The sequence below is a fragment of the Pelobates fuscus genome, chromosome 3, assembly GCF_036172605.1.
Source record: "Pelobates fuscus isolate aPelFus1 chromosome 3, aPelFus1.pri, whole genome shotgun sequence".
Lineage (NCBI taxonomy): Eukaryota > Metazoa > Chordata > Amphibia > Anura > Pelobatidae > Pelobates > Pelobates fuscus.
The window spans coordinates 120,453,166-120,477,905 of NC_086319.1; the positions used below are offsets into that span (position 1 = coordinate 120,453,166).

At 38.0% G+C, this 24,740-nt stretch overlaps 1 protein-coding gene across 2 annotated transcripts in view; it reads left to right on the forward strand.

The window, feature by feature from the left end:
• Positions 1 to 24,740, forward strand: part of TENM2 (teneurin transmembrane protein 2) — a 2,177,747-nt gene that overhangs the window by 1,564,724 nt on the left and 588,283 nt on the right. For both annotated transcript variants that reach the window (XM_063447436.1, XM_063447438.1), the window contains one exon: positions 2,318 to 2,527. In XM_063447436.1, the coding sequence (XP_063303506.1) occupies positions 2,318 to 2,527 (210 nt within the window). The remainder of the gene's footprint in view (positions 1 to 2,317; positions 2,528 to 24,740) is intronic.

The following is a 24,740-nucleotide window of genomic DNA, read 5'->3' on the forward strand; positions in this document are numbered from 1 at the left end:
ATATTTTTGAGCCCCAGATTAGTCAATTTTCATGGACAAAACATGTCCTAATGTTATGGTTCTAGAATCACACATGTAGCCATTCATGCTTCACAAGATGAGGAGATCCTATCTACTTGTCTGTGAATCTATATACACAGAACAAACTTGCCTTCTATGTGAACTGTACATTGTACCACTGTATCAACTGACAAATGACATGCAGTACTAAAATGTAGCCCAGGTGTTACTGCAAGCATCTCTGATAATATCCATGATGATTTTGTCCTCAGACAGACAGAAGGGGCTTTGAGCATGGCACCTTTATTTAAGGATAACTGATTTCAATATATCTAAATGACAATATAAGTACCATGTTGTAAAAGAACTACTAAATAGGATACCAAAGGCCAGAGTGCTTGAGCCCTACAATTACAACAGATTGTGTTCAACTAAGGTCTACATAACATGGTCATAAAGCAATATTTCACCTGTAACTGCCAAATATTTCTGATTGCAAAATATCTGCAATATTTCCTGAATAATTGTTAAAAAGAAAAAAACAAAATTGCAATCTACTATGAAATGTTATTTTCCAGAAGAACACAGATCATCTCCTAATAGGTGTTGAGCGTCATTTTGGGTAGTTGTACACCTCCAGTGTAGGTTGTCTGAGCCCACCTTTATCTGTTTTGTAGCACTTTTTATGGTGAAATTGGTTCCATCTGATTGCTCGTGTTTGAATAGAAAATGAAAGCTCTTGATTTGCCATTTTATTTTGATTGTCATTTTGCATGAAGGTTACGTTGATATATATCAAAACAATTTAAAATTTCCAGTATGTTACAATAGCTTAACTCGCTTGTTTTAATTGCAAGCTATAAAAGTTTCTGAATCCCAAGATAAACTCATTTTATGAGGGTTTTATTTATTTATTTCATTTGGATTTATATTTTGATAAATGAGTTGTTCTACAGTGAATTTGTAATATCTAACTTTTCTTTATTACACAATCATAATCCAATACTTTGTCATTATATAGTAGGAAACAATAAATAGGCATCTCTGTTTTTAGTATACACCATGGGATTTACCATAAAACATATACTGGAGGATGCAGTCATTTAAATAACCGATTCATACACATACAGCATATCAGCTTCCTTGCTTTATATGCCTGGAGTCTGTCATATTCGTACACTGTTATAACTCGGGCAGAAACGTCTCCCTGTCTGTCACTCAGACATTCAGGAAAGGTTTTGTTCTGCACCTGTTAGCTGCACAGAGCTAACAGAAGCAGCCAGCGCACTGGGATAGCATGCTCCTGCCTTCCACCCTTCTTAGTGAGCTGCATTACACAGAGGTTTATCAATGATTGGAGAATTCCAATATATATATAAAAGGTCATGGAGGGTAAACTATGCGATTGAAAAGCCCTTCCACCTCGAGTCTGTGGATAGCTAATATAATGTTAAACACAAATCTACACACCAGTCAAGCCATAAGACTTGCTTTTCAAACAGAAATCACAAATTTGCAGTGATGTTACTACCGCAAAGGATTCTGGGTGGGCATATGCAAATTAGTTCAACAAAGAATCACATTTTTGCCTCACTCCATTTTAAACATGGATTCCTTTGAGTCTGTGTTTGCTGTATACAGCAGCTTTGAAACACAACTTCGGAAAAGATGCAAAGCCAGTGAACCACTCATGGACAGCTGTTTCTCTGTTAATGCAAATCGTCAGCATGACGTTGGTTACTGGTTTGCTTATTGAGGCTTGGGGGTACCTGCGAAGAAACAATCAAAAAAAGTTATGATGGGGAAAAAATTGTGATTGAAAACCTCTTCCACCTGAAGTCTGTGGATAGTTAATACAATGTTAAACAGAAATCTGCACACCAGTCAAGCCATAAAACTTGCTTTTTCCAGAGAAATCACAAATTCACTGGCTGTGCGTCTTTTCCTAAATTGTTTGTCTTCTTACCTTGGGCCCGCTGAGTGTTACTCACTGCACCCTCCCTTCTGGACTAGGATCCAGAGCTTCTTTTAGCTCTTTTGAGTTAAGTCCTGCACTTCAGACCTAGTGTATTGGATGAAAGAGTCAGCTGTACACTTTCAATTTAGGAGGAGGTATGCCCTGCACCTCCAGGCTTAGTGCAGGCTTAAAGTTTTGTGTCTCTGAGAGGCAGGGAGCAGCTCCTGGCAGACCCCAGAAAAGAAGTTAATTAAGTGCTTGATGCTAATTACCCTGTATAGATGTGATGTAAAGATGCTTATATGTACCGCACGTTCATGAGTTCATTGCTGACCTTTAACCCCTGTTCCTCTTTCCCAGGTCGCCCCATCCCATCTACATCTTCGTCTAGCCTACTACCATCTGCACAACTGCCCAGTTCTCATAATCCTCAACCTGTTAGCTGCCAGATGCCTCTGCTAGACAGCAATACTTCTCATCAAATAATGGACACCAACCCCGATGAGGAGTTCTCCCCTAATTCATACCTGCTAAGGGCATGTTCAGGTGCACAACAGGCTTCCAGCAGTGGTAAGAAAGTTACACAATACAGTCTCTGATTGCATGATTCATTATGCCACAAATTATAGCGATACAAATTATAATGGTATGCTGTGTGCTTAAATGTACCTTTTAAAAGTTGTGATTGAGAAGGCTAAATGAAACAATATGTGTTGTGCTGTTCAGATATTATAGTCTAGATGATACATAGCAGGTGCCAACTCACTGATTTGTGAATGAAACATTGTTGTGGTTATAATTTTTGATGGGGAAAGGATCTTTGATCTGCCTTTGAGGTGTACACTAAAAATTGTACTGTATTTAAGTACAGTACACTGTATTTAAGTATGTATTTATAGATATATTATTGATTATTATAAATATTATTTAGCCATTATGGAAGCTACTGATGACAAACAGCCTCATAAAAGGATCAAAAACCCACGGGGCCCTAGGCAGATTACCAGTTTGGGACTCCAGCTTCATTCTTCACATAAAAATGGCTAAAGTGGTCAATGAAATTCATGGGACCTCTGTCTATCCCCTGGGCCCTCTGTACTGAGACACTATGCTCAAGATGAGTGGGAGTAACACTTCTGAGTGCTACTTATTTGCTTTTATTTTAATGATTTCAGCTCAGCTGAAAATAGCTGCCGCATCAGTGTTAGTCCATTGAAGGCCAACCTCACATGTCTCAGTGCTGCCTTAATAGACAAACCCATCTTTAACTGCATGAACACTAAAATATGAATCCCTATACCAGTATATTTAGTGGATATGACTATTGGAGTAACACTTTAAAGGGAAACTGTCACTATATTTTTAGTATTGTAATTATTTATCCCCAATAATATATTTGGGAGGTGTGAAAAAAATAAATGTAGAAATCCACACCTCTTTATGCTGCAACTGGGTGCTTCTATCTTAGTTACCTCTCAATAATTTTTATGAGCTTTATCCTTTGTACCTGGGAGTAGTGAAAATATACAGAGAGGAGAAATAAAACAATGTTTCAGCTTTTCTGCTTCATTTGGAATTCCTACCATGGTTTTGCTTTGTCTGACCTATATCATGTCATTTGCAGTCGCGGCTCGTCCATAATGGCACTTGGGGAAGCACCCCATCAAAGTTTATCTGCAGTTGTTTAGAAGCAATACGATTCTTTTTCTTGAAGGGAGGCTGGTAAGCCCCCACAATATGGGTCTCTTTAATGCTGCAATATGTTTTAGTTCTGCATGGCCCTTCCCCCCTCATAGGCAGCTGTTTTTGAGATGCTCTCTTGAGCGCATCTAGGTTTGTTTAAAAAAAAATGGAGCTGGTTTGAAATCTGGCCTGTTTCAGCAGATTGTGCACAAGCCTAGTGTCCTTTAACGGAGAGGACCGGCGGAGCTCTATCCAGCCGCTCTGCCGGGTCCTCTTGCGAGGTCTGAGCGTTGCCGCGGTTACCGTGGCAACGCTCAGATCTCGCGAGAGTGAACTCTAGCCGGCAGGTTAGAGCTCACTCTCACCACTGGACCACCAGGGAAGGAAGCATGATCCCCCTCCCAGGCAGAACAGCTCCTCGCAGGCAGAATGGCTCCCCCCCTCCCAGGCTAAAGGTAAGAAGGGAGGGGGGGATATAACTTTTTTTTTTTTAATTATTAATAAAAAAATATTGAAATTTTAAAAAAAAAACACACTAACAGCCCCCTCACACACACACACATCACCCCCAGACACACACATCACCCCCAGACACACACATCACCCAGACACACACAGCACCCCCAGACACACGGCACCCCCAGACACACACGGCACCCCCAGACACACACGGCAACCCCAGACACACACTGCACCCCCAGATACACACAGCACCCCCAGACACACACAGCACCCCCAGACACACACAGCACCCAAACACACACAGCACCCCCAGACACACACAGCACCCAGACACACACAGCACCCAGACACACACAGCACCCAAACACACACAGCACCCAAACACACACAGCACCCAGACACACACATCACCACCAGACACACACTGCCCCCAGACACACACAGCACCACCAGACACACACAGCACCCTGACACACACAGCACCCTGACACACACAGCACCCCCAAACACACACAGCACCCCAGACACACACAGCACCCCCAGACACACACAGCACCCAAACACTCCCAGCGCACACAGACACACAGCGCACCCAGACACACAGCACCCTCAGACACACAGCACCCTCAGACACACAGCACCCTCAGACAGACCGCACCCTCGCTCACACACACACACATATATAATATATAAAATAACCCTAAGTGAGTTAACAGACAAAGAAAATTAGAAACCTAGAATGTGATGGCAGATAAAAACACCCTCACACACAACACCCCTCTTACATACACACCCACTGCGGCCCTCACACATACAATACGTCCATATATATATATATATATATATATATATATATATATATACACACACACACACACACACACACTACAGCACCCCTCACACTGCACCACTACACACATTACGCTCCAGATACACGCTAGATCCCTTACCCTATATGCACTCTTAATCCTCTATATACACACACACACACACACACACACAATCTCCTATACACACTCTGGGTCCTTTACACACTAGATCTCCTACACACCCTCTCTACAACCCCTACACACACTACGTCACCTATACACACACACTACAGCCTGTATGCACAAACTCGCTACATCCCCTATAACACTATGCCCCCTATACACACACTATCTCCAGCCCCTAGCCACACATATTAAACCACAAACACAAATGAAATTGACCTATTTACACAATACCACACCACACTCTACACACACACGTAATTTCACAAGCAGGCTCAAAACACATGCACCATACACTTCCCTGGCCCTTTTGTCCTCTGGTATCCCACTTGTGGAGACACCAGAGACAATTTAAAAGCAAACACAGTGCAAGCCTTTTTCTAATGCCAGAGCTCTTCAGCAGGGCTCTGCGCATTGAACCAACTTGCTCACTTTGAGAGGAGGCGTGCTTGTCATTAGTGATGACAAAACACACCCTCTCTGGCCCCGCCCCCTTCTTAGGGGGCCGCTCTGATTGAAAAATGCCCGGGCCTAATTTTTTTCCCAGTCCGGCGGCCCTGCCTCCTACTGTAAATTCTCATCATCTTCTTTGAAGTGCTCAGTCACTCTACAGCTGAGACATGAGACACTCACAATATGGCTAGTTGAAAAGTTGTGGAGCTTCAAACTGCAGGACTGGGGCTGTGACTTCTTCATGAAAGCGTATCAATTAAACTGTTAATAGATCCCAACTGATTCCTCTTCTGCAACTGTCACTAGTCTAATACTATCCTTACCTTTTTGTGTCATCTTACCCCACTCCCTCTAGCATGTAAGCTCATTGAGCAGGGCCCTCAACCCAGGGCCCTCAACCCCTCTGTTCCTGTGTGTCCAACTTGTCTGGTTACAACTACATGTCTGTTCGTCCACCCATTGTAAAGCGCTGCAGAATTTGACAGCGCTCTATAAATATCATAATAATAATAATAATAATTGGTAGTCCTAAAGATTAGTTTGATAAGTACTTGAATAGATTGATATGCTTGCTTACTGCCTTGTAAGCTGTTGCTGTATGTTAGGTGTTACCAATGTGTGAAAACCACACAGCATACTTTCTTGTATATATTTAAGTCTGTCAAATCAAACTTTAATTTTATGGATGGCAATTATAGGAAAATTAAAAACTTTTAAATACATGTTTTAAAAGACATAAATCTTACGTAAAAGAGCTTACAGTCATATTTTAACCACCCTGTCATGTAATAATGAAGCTAATACCCATGTGAATCTTAATACACATGCTTCTAAATCTCTTATTCTTTGACTTTTCTTTAGAAGTGTTAATTATCATGCAAATTGTAGAAATCTGGGAAGCGTTAGGGAAGAAAGATGACGAAAATGGGGAAATAAAATGTCTTTTCTAATTGTATGCCATTTGAGTTTCTAGACATAGTCAACAAATCACATTTTTCTTAGTTCATTTCACTCTGGAGTATTTTTGTTTTATATATTAACTGTGATTTAAAGCATGAAAACTATTAGTAAATCCCCATTACTGAAAAGAATTACTTACAAATTTTAAGTAGGTTCACTGCATCATAACTGCCTTTTTCAAGAGATTTTTCCTTATGGAATTGTGCACGGTAGTATTTAGCATACTCATAAAATGAAACAATGTTAAGTTCAGAAAAATGTTCGAACACAAAAGCCACCAATGTATAGTACATATTTTGCTTACTTTTGTCAGTTCTGAAGTATGAACACCAGGGTCACTTCTCTGGAGATCACTTGCATGAACAAAATAAAGAATTTTCATAATTCTTCCCTAATTGCTACTTGGAGATAGTAATTAAATAAATGCAAAATACAGGTCTGTAAGCAAAGTTGTGGCTTTTCAAATTAAGTGACATTCATTTTAATGATGTTCTTTCTTGATTTATAAAGTCATATATTTTTTTCAGAGAAAGAAAATAATTTGTGATGACTCGTTATGTAAAACTCTCATCTACTGACAAATATAAATGTAATGTTGGGTCACTATATTCAAGTGATACCATATGGCTACAATTAGAATGAAGACAGTTTTAGACCTTAAAGGTGTCATGGTTTCAGTCTGCGTTTGGCTATGCAGTAAAATGATAGATTAATAGTTAGATGTTCAGTTTGAAAGTGACTTAGAAGGTTATCACATTGTGAGTGAGACATGTATGATACCACAGAGTGCATTGTCTTTTAACCTATCCATAAACATACCATAAGGAACAGGTAAAAACAATGTTTTTCTCTACATCAACATGGTCTAGCAGTTCTTTACTTTCTTTACATTGCAGATATGTACAATGACAATGATTGAAGTCATATTCACAGTCACAGTTACACTGCTCCTATATACACACAGCTTGCACACACCCATGCATATATGTACAGGCTCCTATACACACACACACACCCATACACGTGATATATAAACTCTACCTTCCATCTCAAGAAGCAGTTCTTGTTGGAGGTCTCTTCCTTCTGCATATCCAGCCTCATCACCTAAGCTCCAGCCCCCGATTGCAGAATGCTAAAACTTGATCAATGAAGACTCATTAGATAAGTGCCTAATTACAGACCAGACCACCTGCAATATGGGATAGATGGAATGATTTATTTCAAACCTATGTTATTTTTAAACCTATGAAGGTGGCATGGGCTATATGAGAGTATTTATGTAGTTGCAAAAGGTCCACGGGTCGATACTTTGAGAAGTCCACGGGTCGATACTTTGAGCCTGCTTTAAGATAAAGGGATTTGGGTGGTTGCCTTTATTAAAATTCAGGAGACAATCCCAACAAAAAATATTTTTTTTCAAGATTCTGAAAAATAAAACATCACTACCTACATCCTAATGAATCTTGTAGTATCAGTATAAACTTTACAAATGTCAGTGTATCGACCTTATAAAATGTAAAATATACCTTGTTAATTTTTGTAGTTGGTTTATTTACCAGATTGAACTGGCTAGATACAAACTGAAAGTTTTGTTTTTGCTTACATTGTTAGGCAACAATACACATATCACAATCACAGTATCATTAATGAATGAACAGACAGGTATATGCCAAACACTCTTCCTCAACCTAGAAGAAAGTGGCATGCTACATGGCATAAGTAAATTTGCTATTCCTTCAGCTAGAGTTTGAAGAGTTATTCAGGCTTATAATAAATAATAAAGTATGTTTATCCAATACCAATACTCTTTCCCAAATGCAAACTGTATATACATTACTTTGAGATAACACCATGCGTACACCAACAACAAAGAAAAAAAAAATGCAAACATTCTCAAAGTCATTTAAATGCCGCAAGTTACTTATCATTTATAAATCTGGACATTTGTCATTTTCTGGATTTTTGCATATATTTTTTCCTACGTCCGCTGCCCAAGAATTTTGATAATTAGCTCCCATTGTGTCAACATTTGGGAGAGGAAAAAAATGCAACAAGAGATATAATTTGATAACACAATCTTCTTTTTAACTTAGAGTGATGGAAACTTAATATCATGCAAGATGTCAGCAATTAGGAAATCTCATCCCAGCACCGGTCTCACATGCTGAGAAATCTTTTATAAAGGTTGATCCATTTGACAAGTCCTCCATATAAGTCTTTCCTGGCATTGTCTACTAAGACATGTGAAGAAAGATTGACAATGCTATTGTGACATTACGAGATGGGTAGTCAAGATGACACCATTACCATAATTTCATAGGCAGACAGAAATCCTTGTGTGGTGTGTATTAGACAAGACAACTTTCTGCACACTGCTGTGCATGTTACAGGTCGCACTTCACGTTCCGGGATATAGCACCGTACTGTCCATTGAAGAGATATGACTCTTAAATATTTAAAGGTATGATGTACTCTCATAGTGTTTTTTTTTTACTATTGTTTATCTTTTGATAAAAATCCTGTACTGTTCAGTGGGTGATGTCACGTTGTGGGAATTATAAGGCCAGACACAAAATGATGTGCTTAATTCAGCCCCTATCCTTTTAGAGATATGCTAGAAGAGGATTGAATTACTGTGTAACTACCAATAATCTAACGCAGTGCATGTCCCGTTTAATATAAATAGATGCATAAAGCCATTCATCCACACTTTTCCAGCATAGGACCAGGAGACACAGAATTGCGCTATTTGTGTTTGTTTAGCTCCTTTCTAGACTGATTATTAATGTAGGAGTGCTGAATTGGAATGAGGGCTGCTACATATAGCATCTGCAATCCAAGATGGCAATCCAAGATGAGTCACCCTGTACTGCCATTAAACCATACATTACAGTAAATATGGCATGCGTGAGGGGTGAGGTTACCCACTGTGCAGTACTTGGTTTCACAACATGATTTGTCAATTGAAATATTAAACAGATCATGTGATACACACATGCATGCACACACACACTCACACACACACACACACACACACACACAAACACACACAGATGAGCTACTGAAATGAAACCTGCTGTTTTAATGGGGCAAACTATGAAAGGGAATAGTTGGTGTTCAAGATTATTTTTTTTTTATCAGTTCAGAGATATCAAGGGACTATATAACATTAATGTCTTTAATTAAATTCTATGAAGAGTGAAACTTTGTAAATGTGGGCTCATTAAGAGGATCCTGGAACGCGGAGACTAATCTAATCTTAAGACAGATCAAGCTCTTTATAGGTTCCTGTTACTTCTGTGCTTGATCTTATAGCCCCTTCGAGTGTTAGTGCTTTCTCTAAAGTACACTCTAAAGAAAAAAAACATATGAAATATATTCTACATTTTTCCAACTGAACAACTAAAGACTCTATGATGGTCTCTGGGTTTTCTGTCACTATATTCCATTCCCGAAATGTTCTCTTTGTTTTGTCTCAGCAGGGCCCCTACTACCATGATGTGATTGTTGGTGCTTAACAGGATAAACAGAGGCTAAAATTGAACTATAGAATAGTACAGATGTTATTTTTAACTTTCACGACCAGTTAGAGAATTGGAAGAATTTATATTTTTACAATAAGATTAGACTTTCCTATAGCAACTAATTCTCACCTCCTCTAATAAAATATAGTGTTTTATGAGCGTATTTTATTTCCATTTTTACTGGGGCTGCCTGCCATTGAAAACCTTTTTGAAACATATTACTATAAACATGGTTTTAGCCCATGAATCGCACATTACATGTTAATTAAATGCATTACATATCTGAAATGTTTTTTAAAATATATTTGTGATACTTAAAAGGATGATTTCTGTATATATCAAAATCCCCCTTCTCTATTTTCATAATAATTGATTTAGTGCAGATGGGGCTCGCCTTAGAGGCATGTGACTGATGTAAGTTGATAACTGATAGGGAACACATTGGACACATTTCTATCCTAGCATACAACCGAGTCTGAGTGTATATATGAGAGTTTGTAAGACTGTCTGAGTGTGTTTTTCTTCAAACAACGCAGCCAAGAAAACCCACAACAGTAAATAGGTATCTCTCCTGCACAACTCCTTTTAAATTTCCCCTCCTTTAATTCAGTATTGTTGCCCTCAAATGTAGTTTGCTGGGTGAGTGGTCATCTCACTTTATATAAACCAGCAAAAATAGTTTATACTCTAACCGGACAATATTAGATCACTGTAGTACTTGGATCTCACTCCTTTATTAAGAAATGTAAAAAAAAAAAAAAAATAAATGTATTATCCTATAGTGAAAAAAAGAGGTCAAATATTTGTGCTGACAGCATAATCTATGTGTTTTTTGCGATGTTTGCCATTTATCAAGACCCACGTCAGTTATGCTTTCAATTCAGCTACTCTGGCCTTAAATTTAAAATAAATTTTGAATTCTCACATTAGTAAATAGCTCTGTTAATGTTTCTTTCAATCATTAGGATTGTTTATTTTGTGATTTGGAGTTAGGTCCATGGCACCACTAAAAAAATTATTGATTGGTTAGTAGCGGGCAGCCGCTATCTTGATTTTATTCACAGATCAAGTTAGAAGTAGGAGGTAGAGTGGTAAATATATATATATATATATATATATATATATATATATATTTATATTTCATAAATTATCTATCTTTCTTTCTTACTTTCTATCTATCTATCTATCTATCTATATCTCTATATCTCTATTTATCACCTATCATACCATTGATTGGTTACTTCTCCTCATTTGACCTGTGAACCGAATAGTTGGGGTTTGTCCCGAAACAATTGCATTGAGAAATTTGCCTGAACCAACACATGGACACAACTCAAATCGGCCAAACAATTTTTTCCCCCAAATTAATCAATTCAGACAAACCAAATTTGTCTGCCGTGCACAAATCTAGAGCACACCATTTTTTTTGTACCAATTTAGTTCAGTTTTCTATTATTTTTTTGCATTTATTTACTTATTATCTTCTACATTTCTTTACAATATGTCTTTTTTTTAAACTCTTATACTCTGACACTTAATAGTTTAAATGTGACATTTAAAGCTGTGGATAAAAAAAAACTGAACTAATCACAAATGTCCGTATACTTCATAATTAGAGAGCACAATCTTTTGATCATTACATATTAGTATTTTAATTTTTGTCCACGCCCCCTTAAATAATGACCAAGTTTAATTGCTCAACAAATGAGGACTACATTGTTGATGATATTCAAACCTTTAATCCCCAATACATCTTTATTAGACTTCATCAGATCTCCCAGTTTAGCATAAATGTGATTACAACACTGTTTAAATGACATTACATCATTGGGGTAATTGGTTTATCATTTGGAAAAGCAACATCAATCATAACTACCAGACTACACAGCAAATGAATTCAACCTTTCCACTGTGGAAGAGTGACGGTGTAATTGCTCAGAATCAGTCTTAATATACAGATTGAAAACAGACTTTCATCCTATGTGATCTTCCTTTAATGGCATGTATAATGAAAAACAGTGTCAGAGCAAACTCTGTATAATTAAAATAGATTGAAATACATTGTTCTTCTTGATCATTAAAGAATATTTCCGTTACACCGCTATTGTATGTAAACGATTCTGCTTTTTAATTGGCCACCAATGGTGTGAGTATTTAGAGTACTTTGCAGGTTTTTGACTGTGACTGCATATTAAAATTGTCATGAAATGTGAGATGTTTTGCAAGCCAGTTATGTTGCTAAGTTCGGTACCACTGCATGAACATGGGGCCATGAGTGATTTAAAGGGACACCCCAAACTTAAATTAATGCTCTAGAGCAGTGGTTCCCAACCCAGTCCTCAAGTACCTCCTACCAGTCCAGGATTTAGGGATTACCCTGTTGTGTCTAAAATGTTTAGTTTTTTTTCATAGGTACATTTTACTGCTATTTTATATATTTATTAATTATTTTATATATAAATCTAGTTTAGTTTTTTTGTTTTTTACTGCTCTTACTGTTTTCCCTCTTTGGCTCACCTCACTCTCATCAATCTTCTGGTTTTTTTTTGGCTCAGTTGGTGAAATTCCGAATACTGACAAATATTGCCAATGTTTGCCGCTGCACATTTTGATTAGTCTGTAATTCGGGAATATTTCAGTACAGAATTTTTAATTTCTGCAGAGCAGCTGATCAGCCAAATTTGACTAAAAGTCTCCAAGTCTTGTAGCCATACATATATACTCTGTGTGAGCTCTTATTTCTTTTATATTTTACATTTGTAATTATGTTATGTTTCGGAAACAGCTGGTTTTGATTGAGAAATTTTTGGACAGATTATTGTATACAATCACAAATGAGTGCACACACATAGCAACTGTTTTTTTTTTTGTAAATATGAATTTTATTGAAAGGTTTTTCGTTTGCTTCCAGTTGCAATATAACGATTGTTTGGACTCGCAGGTCCCATATAGCATACATCTTTTTCAGGTTACATAACCTGTGAGAAATGTTGCTGTATATCATGGCTGCTCGTGGATCGTATTTAGTTTATATCAAGCCATTGTTTATCGGACTCGCAGGTCCTATTTCGTGTATACACTTATCATTTAGTCATACATGAAGGCGCATGAAAGCTATGAACATTCGTTGGTTATATAAATGCTGTGAGATCGTAAGCTGAGCTATGTGTGTCGGGATCCGTTTGGCTCCGCGTGTGGTGCCTACGCCGGCGTCTGTGGGCTGTGAAGTGTGGGCTTAGACTCATAGGTCACCTAGATTTCCGCGCTGTGACCTGTCGTGGTTGGGTACACTATGCGCTCGTTTAGGTTCGTTACTAGTAGTCATGTATGTGGGAAATCAAGTCGTCAGTGGACTCCTAGAGGAGTGCGCTGATGTTTCTTTCTGTCAACTTGTGGTTGTGAGCTGCGGTTGCCGTTCCAGTGTGTGTTGTCTGGTCCAGCGTTTGTCTGTTGCGGTTATGACTCCACATAGCAACTGTTGATAAGTATGTAAGTGGATTTGCATTGCCCACTGTATTGTGATAGTAACATTTTTTATTTTCTTAAAATGCCACCTTGAAGGACATCCGAGATGTACTGTTTAGATTATCTCTGATTAGCAGAACTATACATGTTCCTATCTACCAGGATTCCAGATTAAGTGATTTTTACTATAAATGTGCATGCATCCTTAAGATGTCCATTTTTACTGTTGGGAGCATTGTACTGGCAAAGAAATAATAAACAAAATAATGTTTGTGACAGAAAATGATGAAACTATATCTTCTTGGTAGAAGAAAATACAAGAAATCACTGTTATAATCACTGTTATTATGGTTCAAGTTAATATTTAAAATAGTGGTTTGTTCAGAACAATCAAATGTCTATTGGAACTTGTGCGATAGGGGCACTGCTGGTGCCTACTCTGCCAGTTAAGAGCAGCTTTCTGTAGTGCTGGAATCAAGGCTGCTGAAGCCTTTGCCGAGATTGTTTGGTTAAGTGATATACACACACATTGACACACCTTGCTAAACACACACACTGTCACACACACCCACTCCCACCCAATTTATTTATGTAATATTTAGATATTATATTGCTGTGTACTTTTAGTGATTTCTAATTTTACTATATATTGTTAAAAGGAAAGGTAATTAATAAATAAATAGTTAATTCAGATTCTTTATTCTGAGAGGCAATGCATTAAAAATATTGAATATGCCAAATTCTAAGTCTCACTGGCACACATTTTAATTTTCCATGCTATAGTTCGTTAGGTACTTAGATTTTCTTTAATTGTTGGAGTAGAACATCTTGTTTTTAATTGTAAAAATATGTAATAGAAATACTTATATATACACAGACACTCGCAACTCCCTACTTAATAGATAGATGTGCCCACTGTATTGTAATAGTAAAAATATTTATTTTCTTGAAATGCCACTTTGACTGATATCCGAGATGTACTGTTCAGATTATCTCTGATTCACAGAACTATAAATGCTCCTATCTACCAGAATTCTTGATGAAGGGATTTTTATTATATATTTGCTTCCATCCTTAAGATGTCCATTTTTACTGTGTTATATGTTACTGTGCTATGTCCCAGATTTAAGATATGTCACAAACAAATATTAACTATATCTTACAGATTTTACAGTTATAATGGTAAGTATTTAAAATATTGGTTGGAATAAAAACTAAAAAGAACACTATGCATCCCTGACCCAATTGTGTTAAAACCACCATCTAGCCCCCCGACCCCCTCTTGCCTCACTAAATATAATAAAATCTTACTTGTATTTAAGTCTCCAGCTACTGCTACTGCCATTGCCCCTGTCTGCCTCTGACCTGCCTGCTGTCTGCTGACATCATCAGAAGTGGTGGGCTAAACCAATACCAATGCTTCCCCATAGGATTGACTGAGACTGTCAAGGAGGCAGATCAGAGGCAGAGTTAAACACAGTCCTGGACAATCAGCATCTCCTCATAGAGATGCATTGAATCAATGAATCTCTATGAGGAAAGTTCAGTGTCTCAATGCAGAGGGTAGAGATACTGAATTGCAGTGCTGCACACTGTGAACCACTGTCCCAGAAAGTACCCCTAATAGCCATCTGAGGATTGGCCAGTGGAGTTATTACTAGGCTGTAATGTAAACATTGCATTTTCTCTGAAAGGACAGTGTTTACTGCAAAAAAAGCCTGAAGGGAATGTTGTTCTGGTGACTATAGCGTCCCTTTTATATGCTCATCAGCTGCTTATATGCCTTCCAGATCCTAATTTGTAATTAGTCAAAGTAGGCAACTGCCTATTGGAAAATGCATGATACAGGCACTGCAGGTGCCCACAGAGCAGCCGCCTGTGGTGCTAGGATCAAGGCTGCTGAAGTATCTGTACACACACTGACACGCCCTGTTAACAAACACACTGCTACACACACTCACTCCCACCCAATTTATGCATGTAATAGATATTTAAAATAGGATGATAATATACTTGTCTCTATTATTTATGTTTATTATTTATTATTTATTGATATGCTTTCCTAAATAAATAAGTTATGTATGGTAGGCAATATTTTGCATAAATAACTTAGACCACGCAATAAACACAGACACAGTTTATTTTAATTCAATGGGCTAGGCCATGGTGGTTATTTAAAGCTTGAAAGGGGGCAAACTTTTCACTTTACTTCCAAAACTTTTAACTTTCGCCATCACTTAATTGCCAGTCAGTCATAGCTAACCTGACCGCCTTTAATATACAACCATTTAACACATATCCTTCTTCAGAACTTGAACCTGAGGATGTCTTTGCCCCAAGCTTCCAAACACCACGACATTAATTATAAAGAAAGTTAGCAAATAGGGGAGGGAGGGCAGGGTCCGTCCGTGCTTCTCCCATCCTGCAAACAGCTGGCAGGGATTGCACTCGCACTGCCACCTTTTATTCTTACCTGGCTTCCTGCGCTTCGCTGGCTTGCGGCCTGCAACCAATCCTCAGTCAGCTCTTGTCCCCAGCAATAGCTGTGTCCCCAAATCTGCCCAGCTACTTGTCCCACTCTGCCCAACAACTTAACCAGGGGTCATGAACTTACACTAAACTTTCCCTAGCTGTACTAACCAGACAAATTAACCCTCTATTGCCACCATACATACATGCCACAGTGCTTAATGCCTTTAAGGTGAGCATCAGAAGTAGGAGTACGAACAGAGGTTAAAAGTAGGTCTCTGGCAGAACGTAGGGGCCTAGATGGGACATATATGTGTATTAGTGAGGATAAGTGGGGCGGAGCAGCATTGTGTAGAGATTTGTAAGCAAGTATCAGGATCTTAAATTGAGTCCTATATCTTACTCAAAGCCAATGTAGGGACTGACAAAGGGGGGAGGCGTGGGAGGTGCAGGCGGACAGAAAGATGAGCCTCGCTGCCACATTCATTATAGACTGTAACAGGGCAAGTTGGGAACACATAAGACAACTAAGGAGTGAATTACAGTAGTCAAGGCGAGATAGGATAATGGCATGGACAAGCACCTTTGCCGTATCAGGCGTTAAATAAGGTGGGATGCGTGCAATGTTTTTGAGATGGAAGTGGCAGGAGTTGGCGATTTATTGGACGTGAGGGGTGAAGGAGAGGTCGGAGTCCAAGAGAACACTAACAGACAAAGGAGTAGCAACACATGAAGGAGGGAAGACCAGAAGTTCTGTTTTGGGCATGTTCAGTTTGAGGAAATGAGCAGTCATCCAGTTGGAAATAGCAGAGAGGCAGTCAGAGACACGAGTCAAGATGTTTGGTGAGAAATGAGGGAAGGAGTTTGAGTGTCATCTGCATAGAAATGATACTGGAAGCCAAAGGAGCTGATGAGTTTACCAAGGGAGGCAGTGTAGATTGAGAACAATAGGGGACCAAGAACAGACCCTTGGGGAACACCAACAGAGATACAAAACTACTGGAATAATTCCCACTGATCTGTGCAAATGTTCTAGCACACTTGCTTGTCAGTGTGTTTTATTTTTTCCCCCCACTAATTAGCTTAAATGCTCCAACAGCATTTATTATGGTGAAGGATTGATGAAATGCCATGTTAAAAGTGAAAGCTAATTAGCAAATATATATAACCCAGGCTTGTTAGGAGCAAAAGGCAATTTTATTTTAGGTACATGTTTCCCACCTTATGAATATTTACAGTGGTTTCAGCCTTTGGTAAATATAATTTTAAATGTCTTATTTAATTTATATTTTAGTTTATCATGCCTTTGCATTACTAAACACTATTTCATAATTAAAAAGTCTATTAAATCGTAGAGTCTTACCGTTGCAAATAGCCTAAAAATCTATATGCTTGGCAATTATTTTCTATAGGAATGAATACGTCTGAGTCTAGAGAGGTATTTTTGCATCCAGACCTTTGAAGATAATGCTAGAGTAGAGAAAATAAAATTGTTATATTTTCTTGAGTAGTGATTTAAATAAAATTAAGAATTTACTAAAATGCTGTCAGTAGTAACTGTACCGTAGGTTTATTCTGTTCTTCAATTAATGCAAATTTTAATCGAGGATCCCTAAAAGCTTTGAACAAACAGAAGTAAGAAAAATGAAGCAGCGAAATATTAAGTAAATGTTTTCTTTCATTTTGTCAGTTATTCTAAATCACTTCAATTTCTTTTATTTAACAAGTATCCAGTAACATCTCTTTATTCACAAGTACATTTTCATATAGTATGCTTACAATGTAAGCTTTGGAAACTCATATGTGGAATATATTATATTCAAGGTTTTTTTATTATTATTATTTTTTTGGAGGGGGATTCTGGGTAGTTTGGTTGGCACAAAGACACTGCAATTTCAGGATTATCAAAAAATATGTTTTTACTTTTTTTTTACATCTTTTATAGTGCTGTTTTATAATATTTTTTTGTATTTTGGTGATAGTGAGTCCACTACAAAAATATTATATGAAACCACCATGTGGGTAGCTGGTAAGAAGCACCAACTCAAACTCTTCGCACAATATTAAAGTGATAGACTGGGAGTGAGATGACCAACCAAGAGCCAACCATGGGGAAAGAATAACACGGGCAAATCAAAAAATGAAAAATACAACAGAAAAATGATCATCTGTCCCTTGTATTAGTATAGATTCATTAGTGTATTTCTCCTTGACAGTAAATTTGAAAAGTAAATCGGTAAATCAGCACCTAATATGATGTTACAATAAAAAATAGGTTTAATACTGCCAGAAGGAAAATGGTTTTAAACAAAATTGTTATAGAACTTATTAAACTAGCTATGCTCTCCAAGTCCACTCTTTCCTAGTCCACTCACCTTGCAGGTATGTTACAGGGGCAAAAAAAAACAAAATATCAAATGTCAGCAGAGCCCTTTATAATCATGTAGACAAACAGTATTCCCCCCTCAACTATTTGTAATGAGTGATGTAAAGTAATATATGCAGATCACTGCATTAATCAAAGGATAACTGCACGATAAATTACCCTGACCCATGTGTGTGCTACCATACCCTTTAATAAGTTGCCCATACGAACCAGAAGACCGGTCCTATTGCTCCTTAAAGGGACTTTCTAATCACCAGAACAACTAAAGTTTAATGTAGCTGTTCTGTTGTCTATAGTCTGTCCCTGCATGCATTTTGCTGTAAACACTGCATTTTCAGAGAACAGGCAGTGTTTAAATTACTCCATAGGGACACCTCTAGTGGTAGTCATTCAGACGGCCACTAGAGGTGCTTCCTGGGTCAGTGCTACACAATGGAGGCGCTGGATGTTCCCCATAGAGATGCATTGAATGAATGCTACTTTATTAGGAGACGCTGGTTGCTTCAGTGCAGAGTTTTACTGACCATGCACAATAGCCTCTTAATGTTTTCCTATGGGAAAGCATTGGATTGGCTGAGATAGTCAATTATTTGTCTCCTAAATATAACACAAACAAAGTGGTTGTGAGTGGTTGCCACATTTAATATCATTATTAAGGGTCCTTTTGATGCCTGCAATTCATATAGGACTCAATACCAAATTTTAATGAATAGTGGAAGGAACTTCCTGAGCAGTACCATTTGGTATTATTAATCTATACCCCATAACACAGAAGGTATGTGATCTTGGATGGCCATATGCCAGGTTCTGCTGACCTAACTTGACCTAATTAGTGACCGATGTGATTCGCATATATAAGACTTTGCAACTAAATCACTGTTAATTAATTAGTGATTTTTTTCTTTCAAGTCAGACATTAAATACAATGCCTTACAAATCAATACCCAGGAAGTATAAAGTTAGGGGGCAGATAACTTAATTGTAGAAATAAAATCTAAATGGACATTTGGCTTGGTATAATGAATTGTTAATATTTCATCATAGAGTATATCATACTTGTGAGAATTTTATAGTTATGCAACTAAAGGTCATATAAATTGGCAGGAGAATTTAGTAATATTTGGCTGATGTGACTGGATGATGGACTTGAAATAAAATGCAAATGGGCAGTAATGATAATGTAATTTGGTTTCTTAATATTGAACATTCTCTAATGATTGATATTGAATTTGCGGTGAATTTGGAGTTCAATTTACTGAATCGAAGTTAAAACCTGCCATAGCTTATTAAAGTCCAGCGTTGGTATTGATCGATAATATTTTCTAGCTTTTCCAGTTTTTTTGTTTTAAAACTCATCAACTTGAATCCAAGTTTAGCTTCATTCACTGTTAATCAAGTGAGTTTAAGATCGATATTCATATATTACAAGGTTAACACCAAACAAAATATGTAGATTTTGGGAAGATCTGACCCGCCTAATTGACCTCTTTTATAGTGGAGTGGCTATGATAATAAGAGATATTTATGTCAATAATCTGTCGTCAATATTGATATAAGCCTATGTTTTTTTTAAGAATGTTTGTTGGACATTTTTGAGTATTGTGTGCATTTGTATTTTAACATGTTAGCAATTTTGTTGTCCCATTGCTTATTTGCCCTTTAATTGATTTAATTGATTAAATTGAATCATTACTTTAGGTTACTTGGTATTTTTAGCAAATATAATCGACTCAGGTAAAGTATTTTGGTGTTTGTTCTGTTCATGATCATGACCAAACACTGAACATTTTGGGGGGCATTTTTTTGTTATTTGAAAAGGGATTTTAGTGGTTTATCAAAACTCTTTGTGTCTGATGGTTCAATGAATTTGTCGAAAGACAAACTTGTTGGAAAATTTGTGATAAATTATCTTGACTATGTAGCATGTTCTTTATGGCCATTTTTCACTGAACTGATAATTTTAAATGTGCTCTTCAAATGTATCAGAATGGTGATATCAACATCGCTAATGATTTAATTGGAAACTTTTAATGTGTTGATAATTATCAAAATGACAGATTGCAATTTAATTCTAAAAGTTTAAATCTTTGAAACAAGTTAACAGATCAGTGATGTTTACTATCATGAACAAGACCTGACTTCTAAGTGTAACCCAGCTACATCAGACTGTTGCTTTTTCTGCCAAACCTCTATACTATTTGCAGCTAGGGCCGGCACGTCCATAAGGTGGCACAAGCAGCCGACTTAGGGCGCACTGGCTTGGGGGGGCACTAGATTGGAGTGACCAGCAGGAGGTGGGCGCTCAGCACTCCCTCCTGCCAGTCACTCAGTCAGTCAGTTTATTGTGGCCAAGGAGAGCAGTGCGCACCGCTGTACAGAAACTTCTGTTTCCTGTACCCGGCCAGACTGAAAGAAAGTGCTTACTGAGAGAGCACTTCCTGTCAGTCCAGCCAGGTACAGGAAAATGAAGCTCCTCTACAGCAGTTCGCTCTGCTCTGCCATGCTACAAAGAGAGGTAGGAGACACACCAGGGACCAAGGGCAGTAGAGGGACACTATGGGATGGGGAGAAAGGGACACTATGGGATGGGAGGGAAGAACACTATGGGACAGGGGAGGGGGGGAGAAAGAACACTATGGGACAGGGGAGGGGGAGAAAGAACACTATGTGATGGGGAGGGGGGGAAAGAATACTATGGGACAGGGGGAGATAAATAATACTATGGGAAAGGGGGAGAGAAAGAACACGATGGGACAGGGGAGGGGGGAGAAGAGAAAGAACACTATGGGATGGGGAGAAAGAACACTATGGGATGGATGGGGAGAAAGAACACTATGGGATGGATGGGGAGAAAGAACACTATGGGACAGGGCAGGGGGGAGAAAGAACACTATGGGACAGGAGAGGCAGGAGAAGAACACTGTGGGACAGTGGAGGGGGGGAGAACACTATGGAACAGGGAAAGGGGAGTGGGAAGAACACTATGGGAAAGGGGAGGAGTGGAAAGAACACTATGGGTCAGGGGAGGGGGGAAAGGAACACTATGGGTCAGGGGAAGGAGGAGAATAATATGGGACAGGGGAGGGGAGAAAGAACACTATGGGACAGGTTAAGGAGGGAGGGGAGAGAAACACTAAGGGACAGGGAGGGGAAAGTAACATTAAGGGACAAGGAAGGGAGGGAAAGGAACACTAATTGACAGGGGAGGGAGGGGAGAGAAACACTAAGGGACGGGGAGGGAGGGAGGGAGGGGAGAGGAACACTAAGGGACACTTAGGGGAGAGGAACACTAATGGACATGGAAGGAAGGAGAGATGAAAACTATGGGACATGGAGGGGAGAGTGGCACACAGGGGCGGCTAAGTGAGGAGAAAGACACAAAGAGAGACACGAGGGGGAGAAAGACACATTCATGGGTCTGGGGTGGAAATGCAAAGGGGCTGGGGGTAAAAGAGACACAGAGGGGCTGGGGGAGATAGACAGGCTGGTGGTGAAAGAGAAACACACAAAGGAGCTGGAAAGACTAAAAGACACAAAGGGGCTGGGAGAGAAGGAGACACATAAAGGGGCTGGGGGGAGTAAGACACACAAAGGGGGTTGTAAGAGATACACAAAGGAGGTGTAAGACACACAATGGGGAAAAATAGGGGATAAGACATTTTAAAAGGGGGATAAGAAACAAAAGTTGGGTTAAGTGTGAAGATGCTTTTTTGGTGGGGGGGGGGGGGGGGGAGAGGAGCACCAAAATCCTCTTTGACTGTGTACCCAAAAATCTTTGCGCCGGCTCCCTATGCAGCTGCAACATCATCAAACTATATACTTAGTGTGACTTAGGATTTTATAAAAGATCAAATATATTTTAATGTTTCTTACATATTCTCTGATAACGATCTAAGGAAGACAAATTAACTAGTAATATAAACTTGCAAATATCACTAATATTTCTAGCTGCCAGTTAGAAAAAGCACCTTCCGGTGTGTTAATAAACAACCATATGTGTAAAGATATCCAATGGCACTAGAATACACATTATTAATAATAATACAAACAATATATGATATTTAACACAAATAAAGTATAACACAAGAGTAAATTGGTGTAATAATTATCTAGAAAATATTAAAACTGTGCTCTACCCAGTATGTCCCAAGTAAAATTGATTCATAAAAATACCTAAATATTGTTCATATGGACAAATAAATCAGATTCAGAATTGAAGCTCAGGGGAAAAAATACATAACATAGATGATATAGTGTACTACATGTAGTGAAATAAAATTTGAAAAATATAAAACATTCTGCTTTTAACTTGTGAGTAATATTAATTTTAAACTGTATTTTAATTATTAAAATTGTATTCAAATATTTTACACTATGGCATCTATTTATGTTTTTTTCTGGAGCTTTATGTGAAGTTGAACAATACTGGTATTTGCATGATTTAATTTCACGTGGGACACAGTGAGAGAGCGCAGTTTTGATATTTTATGCTTTATTTGTATCAGTATTAATTGTTTATTATTAGTATTATTAATAATTCATATTATCCTATTATATATTTTTACGTTTGCTTAGTAATGATTCTCACCAGATTAATTAATAAAGTTGAATGTGAGTCTTGTTTTTTTACTAACTTCCCATCCGATTGAGGTTCTCAATACTGTAGGAAATGCCATCTTTACCTTGTGTGGTCATAAATTCTATTTGTATGACTCCCAGGTCTAAGATTGTCTTCTAGCCACCTTTAAAAAGTATGGGGAAGATAATTAAGTTCTGTGTTGTGGTGTCCTTGACCATAGAAACCCTCTTGCACAAGCCTTGACCGTTGTACCTTCGATGTTTGGGCTTAACTTACCTCAATAAATAAGCACACAACACCAAGCCGATTTATTAAAATCAATTGTCCAACAAAACCTGTAATGATAAACAGCTGCGTTAACATGGACAATGGACAAAACATATTAAAAACCAAGCACACATAACTTAACCAAAATCCAAGCTTTCAAAGGCATGACGGTGCCCAGTCGAAAACCAATTTGGGGAGGGCATGCTTAGATGCTTTTCCCTTACCTGAGGCTCCCAGTTTCATGTCCAACCAGGAACCTCACACCGATCATTGTCACCAATGATAAAACCAGGCCTGAACCACCAAACTACCTGGCAAGCTCCTGACCTTGACTGTGAAAAAGAATCCTAACTATAACCTAAAAGTAGGTAATTTAAAACTAAAATGGCCCCTTGACAACTAATGACCACTACTTATATCAAATCCTTCCCCCCACATTCTGACAACTGACAGCCTAGTACTACTCAGTCCCCTGTCAAGGCTCCCTCTGGTCTATTAAGACCCTGTGAGCTGCAATATCCTTCGGTAATGCACTGGTGACTCTATATAAGGATACTCGGTAATTGTTCAAAAGCATCCAAACCGTTTACTTTTAAAATGCTCAATGACAATTACTCTCTCAGAATAATGTTTATTTTTCCATAAGAAACACCCTTTGAAAAAAAAAAAGGTGATGGAAGAAAATTGTGTCCTTAAAATCAACCCTACCATATAGGGAGAGTCAGAGCCTAATTAATCATTTTGAGCCTAATTCATTTAATTCATAAACGTTTCCTAGTGAGGTAACCTAATACCCACAAAATATACACAGATACCAATGAGAGAGAGCTCCCTTTTCTTGTATCTAATATTATCTACTGAACTCCTAACTTATTCATTTTAAAACTACCTCCTCTTGTTTTTTGGCTCCCTTTGGTCAGACATTTTGTAAAGCATTGCATTATGCAGACTCTATTTCAATTATTGCATGTCACATGATCATCTCAAAAGCAATAGGGTGGTGTTTGTGTGTGAGTGCCATAATTAAAATTTCCATAATGTTAAAGTACTACATGTAAAATACAGACGTTAATGCCTACAGTTCGTGAAGTATACCGTGTGATTTGTTATTTGATCAGCTGAGGAGTGTGAGTATTTATAGCCTTATGTATGTGGGGACATATGTGTATTAAATCAGGTGTTAAAATCAAGTCCAATAACATGTTTAGAAGCTTGTGTTTTTTCATCATGAATCATTATTTGTTTTTAATTTGTTTCTTAGCGCATTTCATGAGATGGAAAAATGTGGTTTGTCGTGAGTTGTATTTTTTAGAAAATGTAATCGCCAATTTAATTAAATTTACTGTGACTGCATAAAGACGAAAATTAATTCTGAGTAAAAATTACATAAAAGTGGACATATTGATAAATAGGCTAATATTTTCTTGAATTTCCGTAAGGCTTGTTGAATATTTTGCACACACTGTAACACACCAAGAAATATGCATTTTAACTTGGATTACTTTTTATGACAAACCATTTGCTTTTAATCTAGAGAAAATTG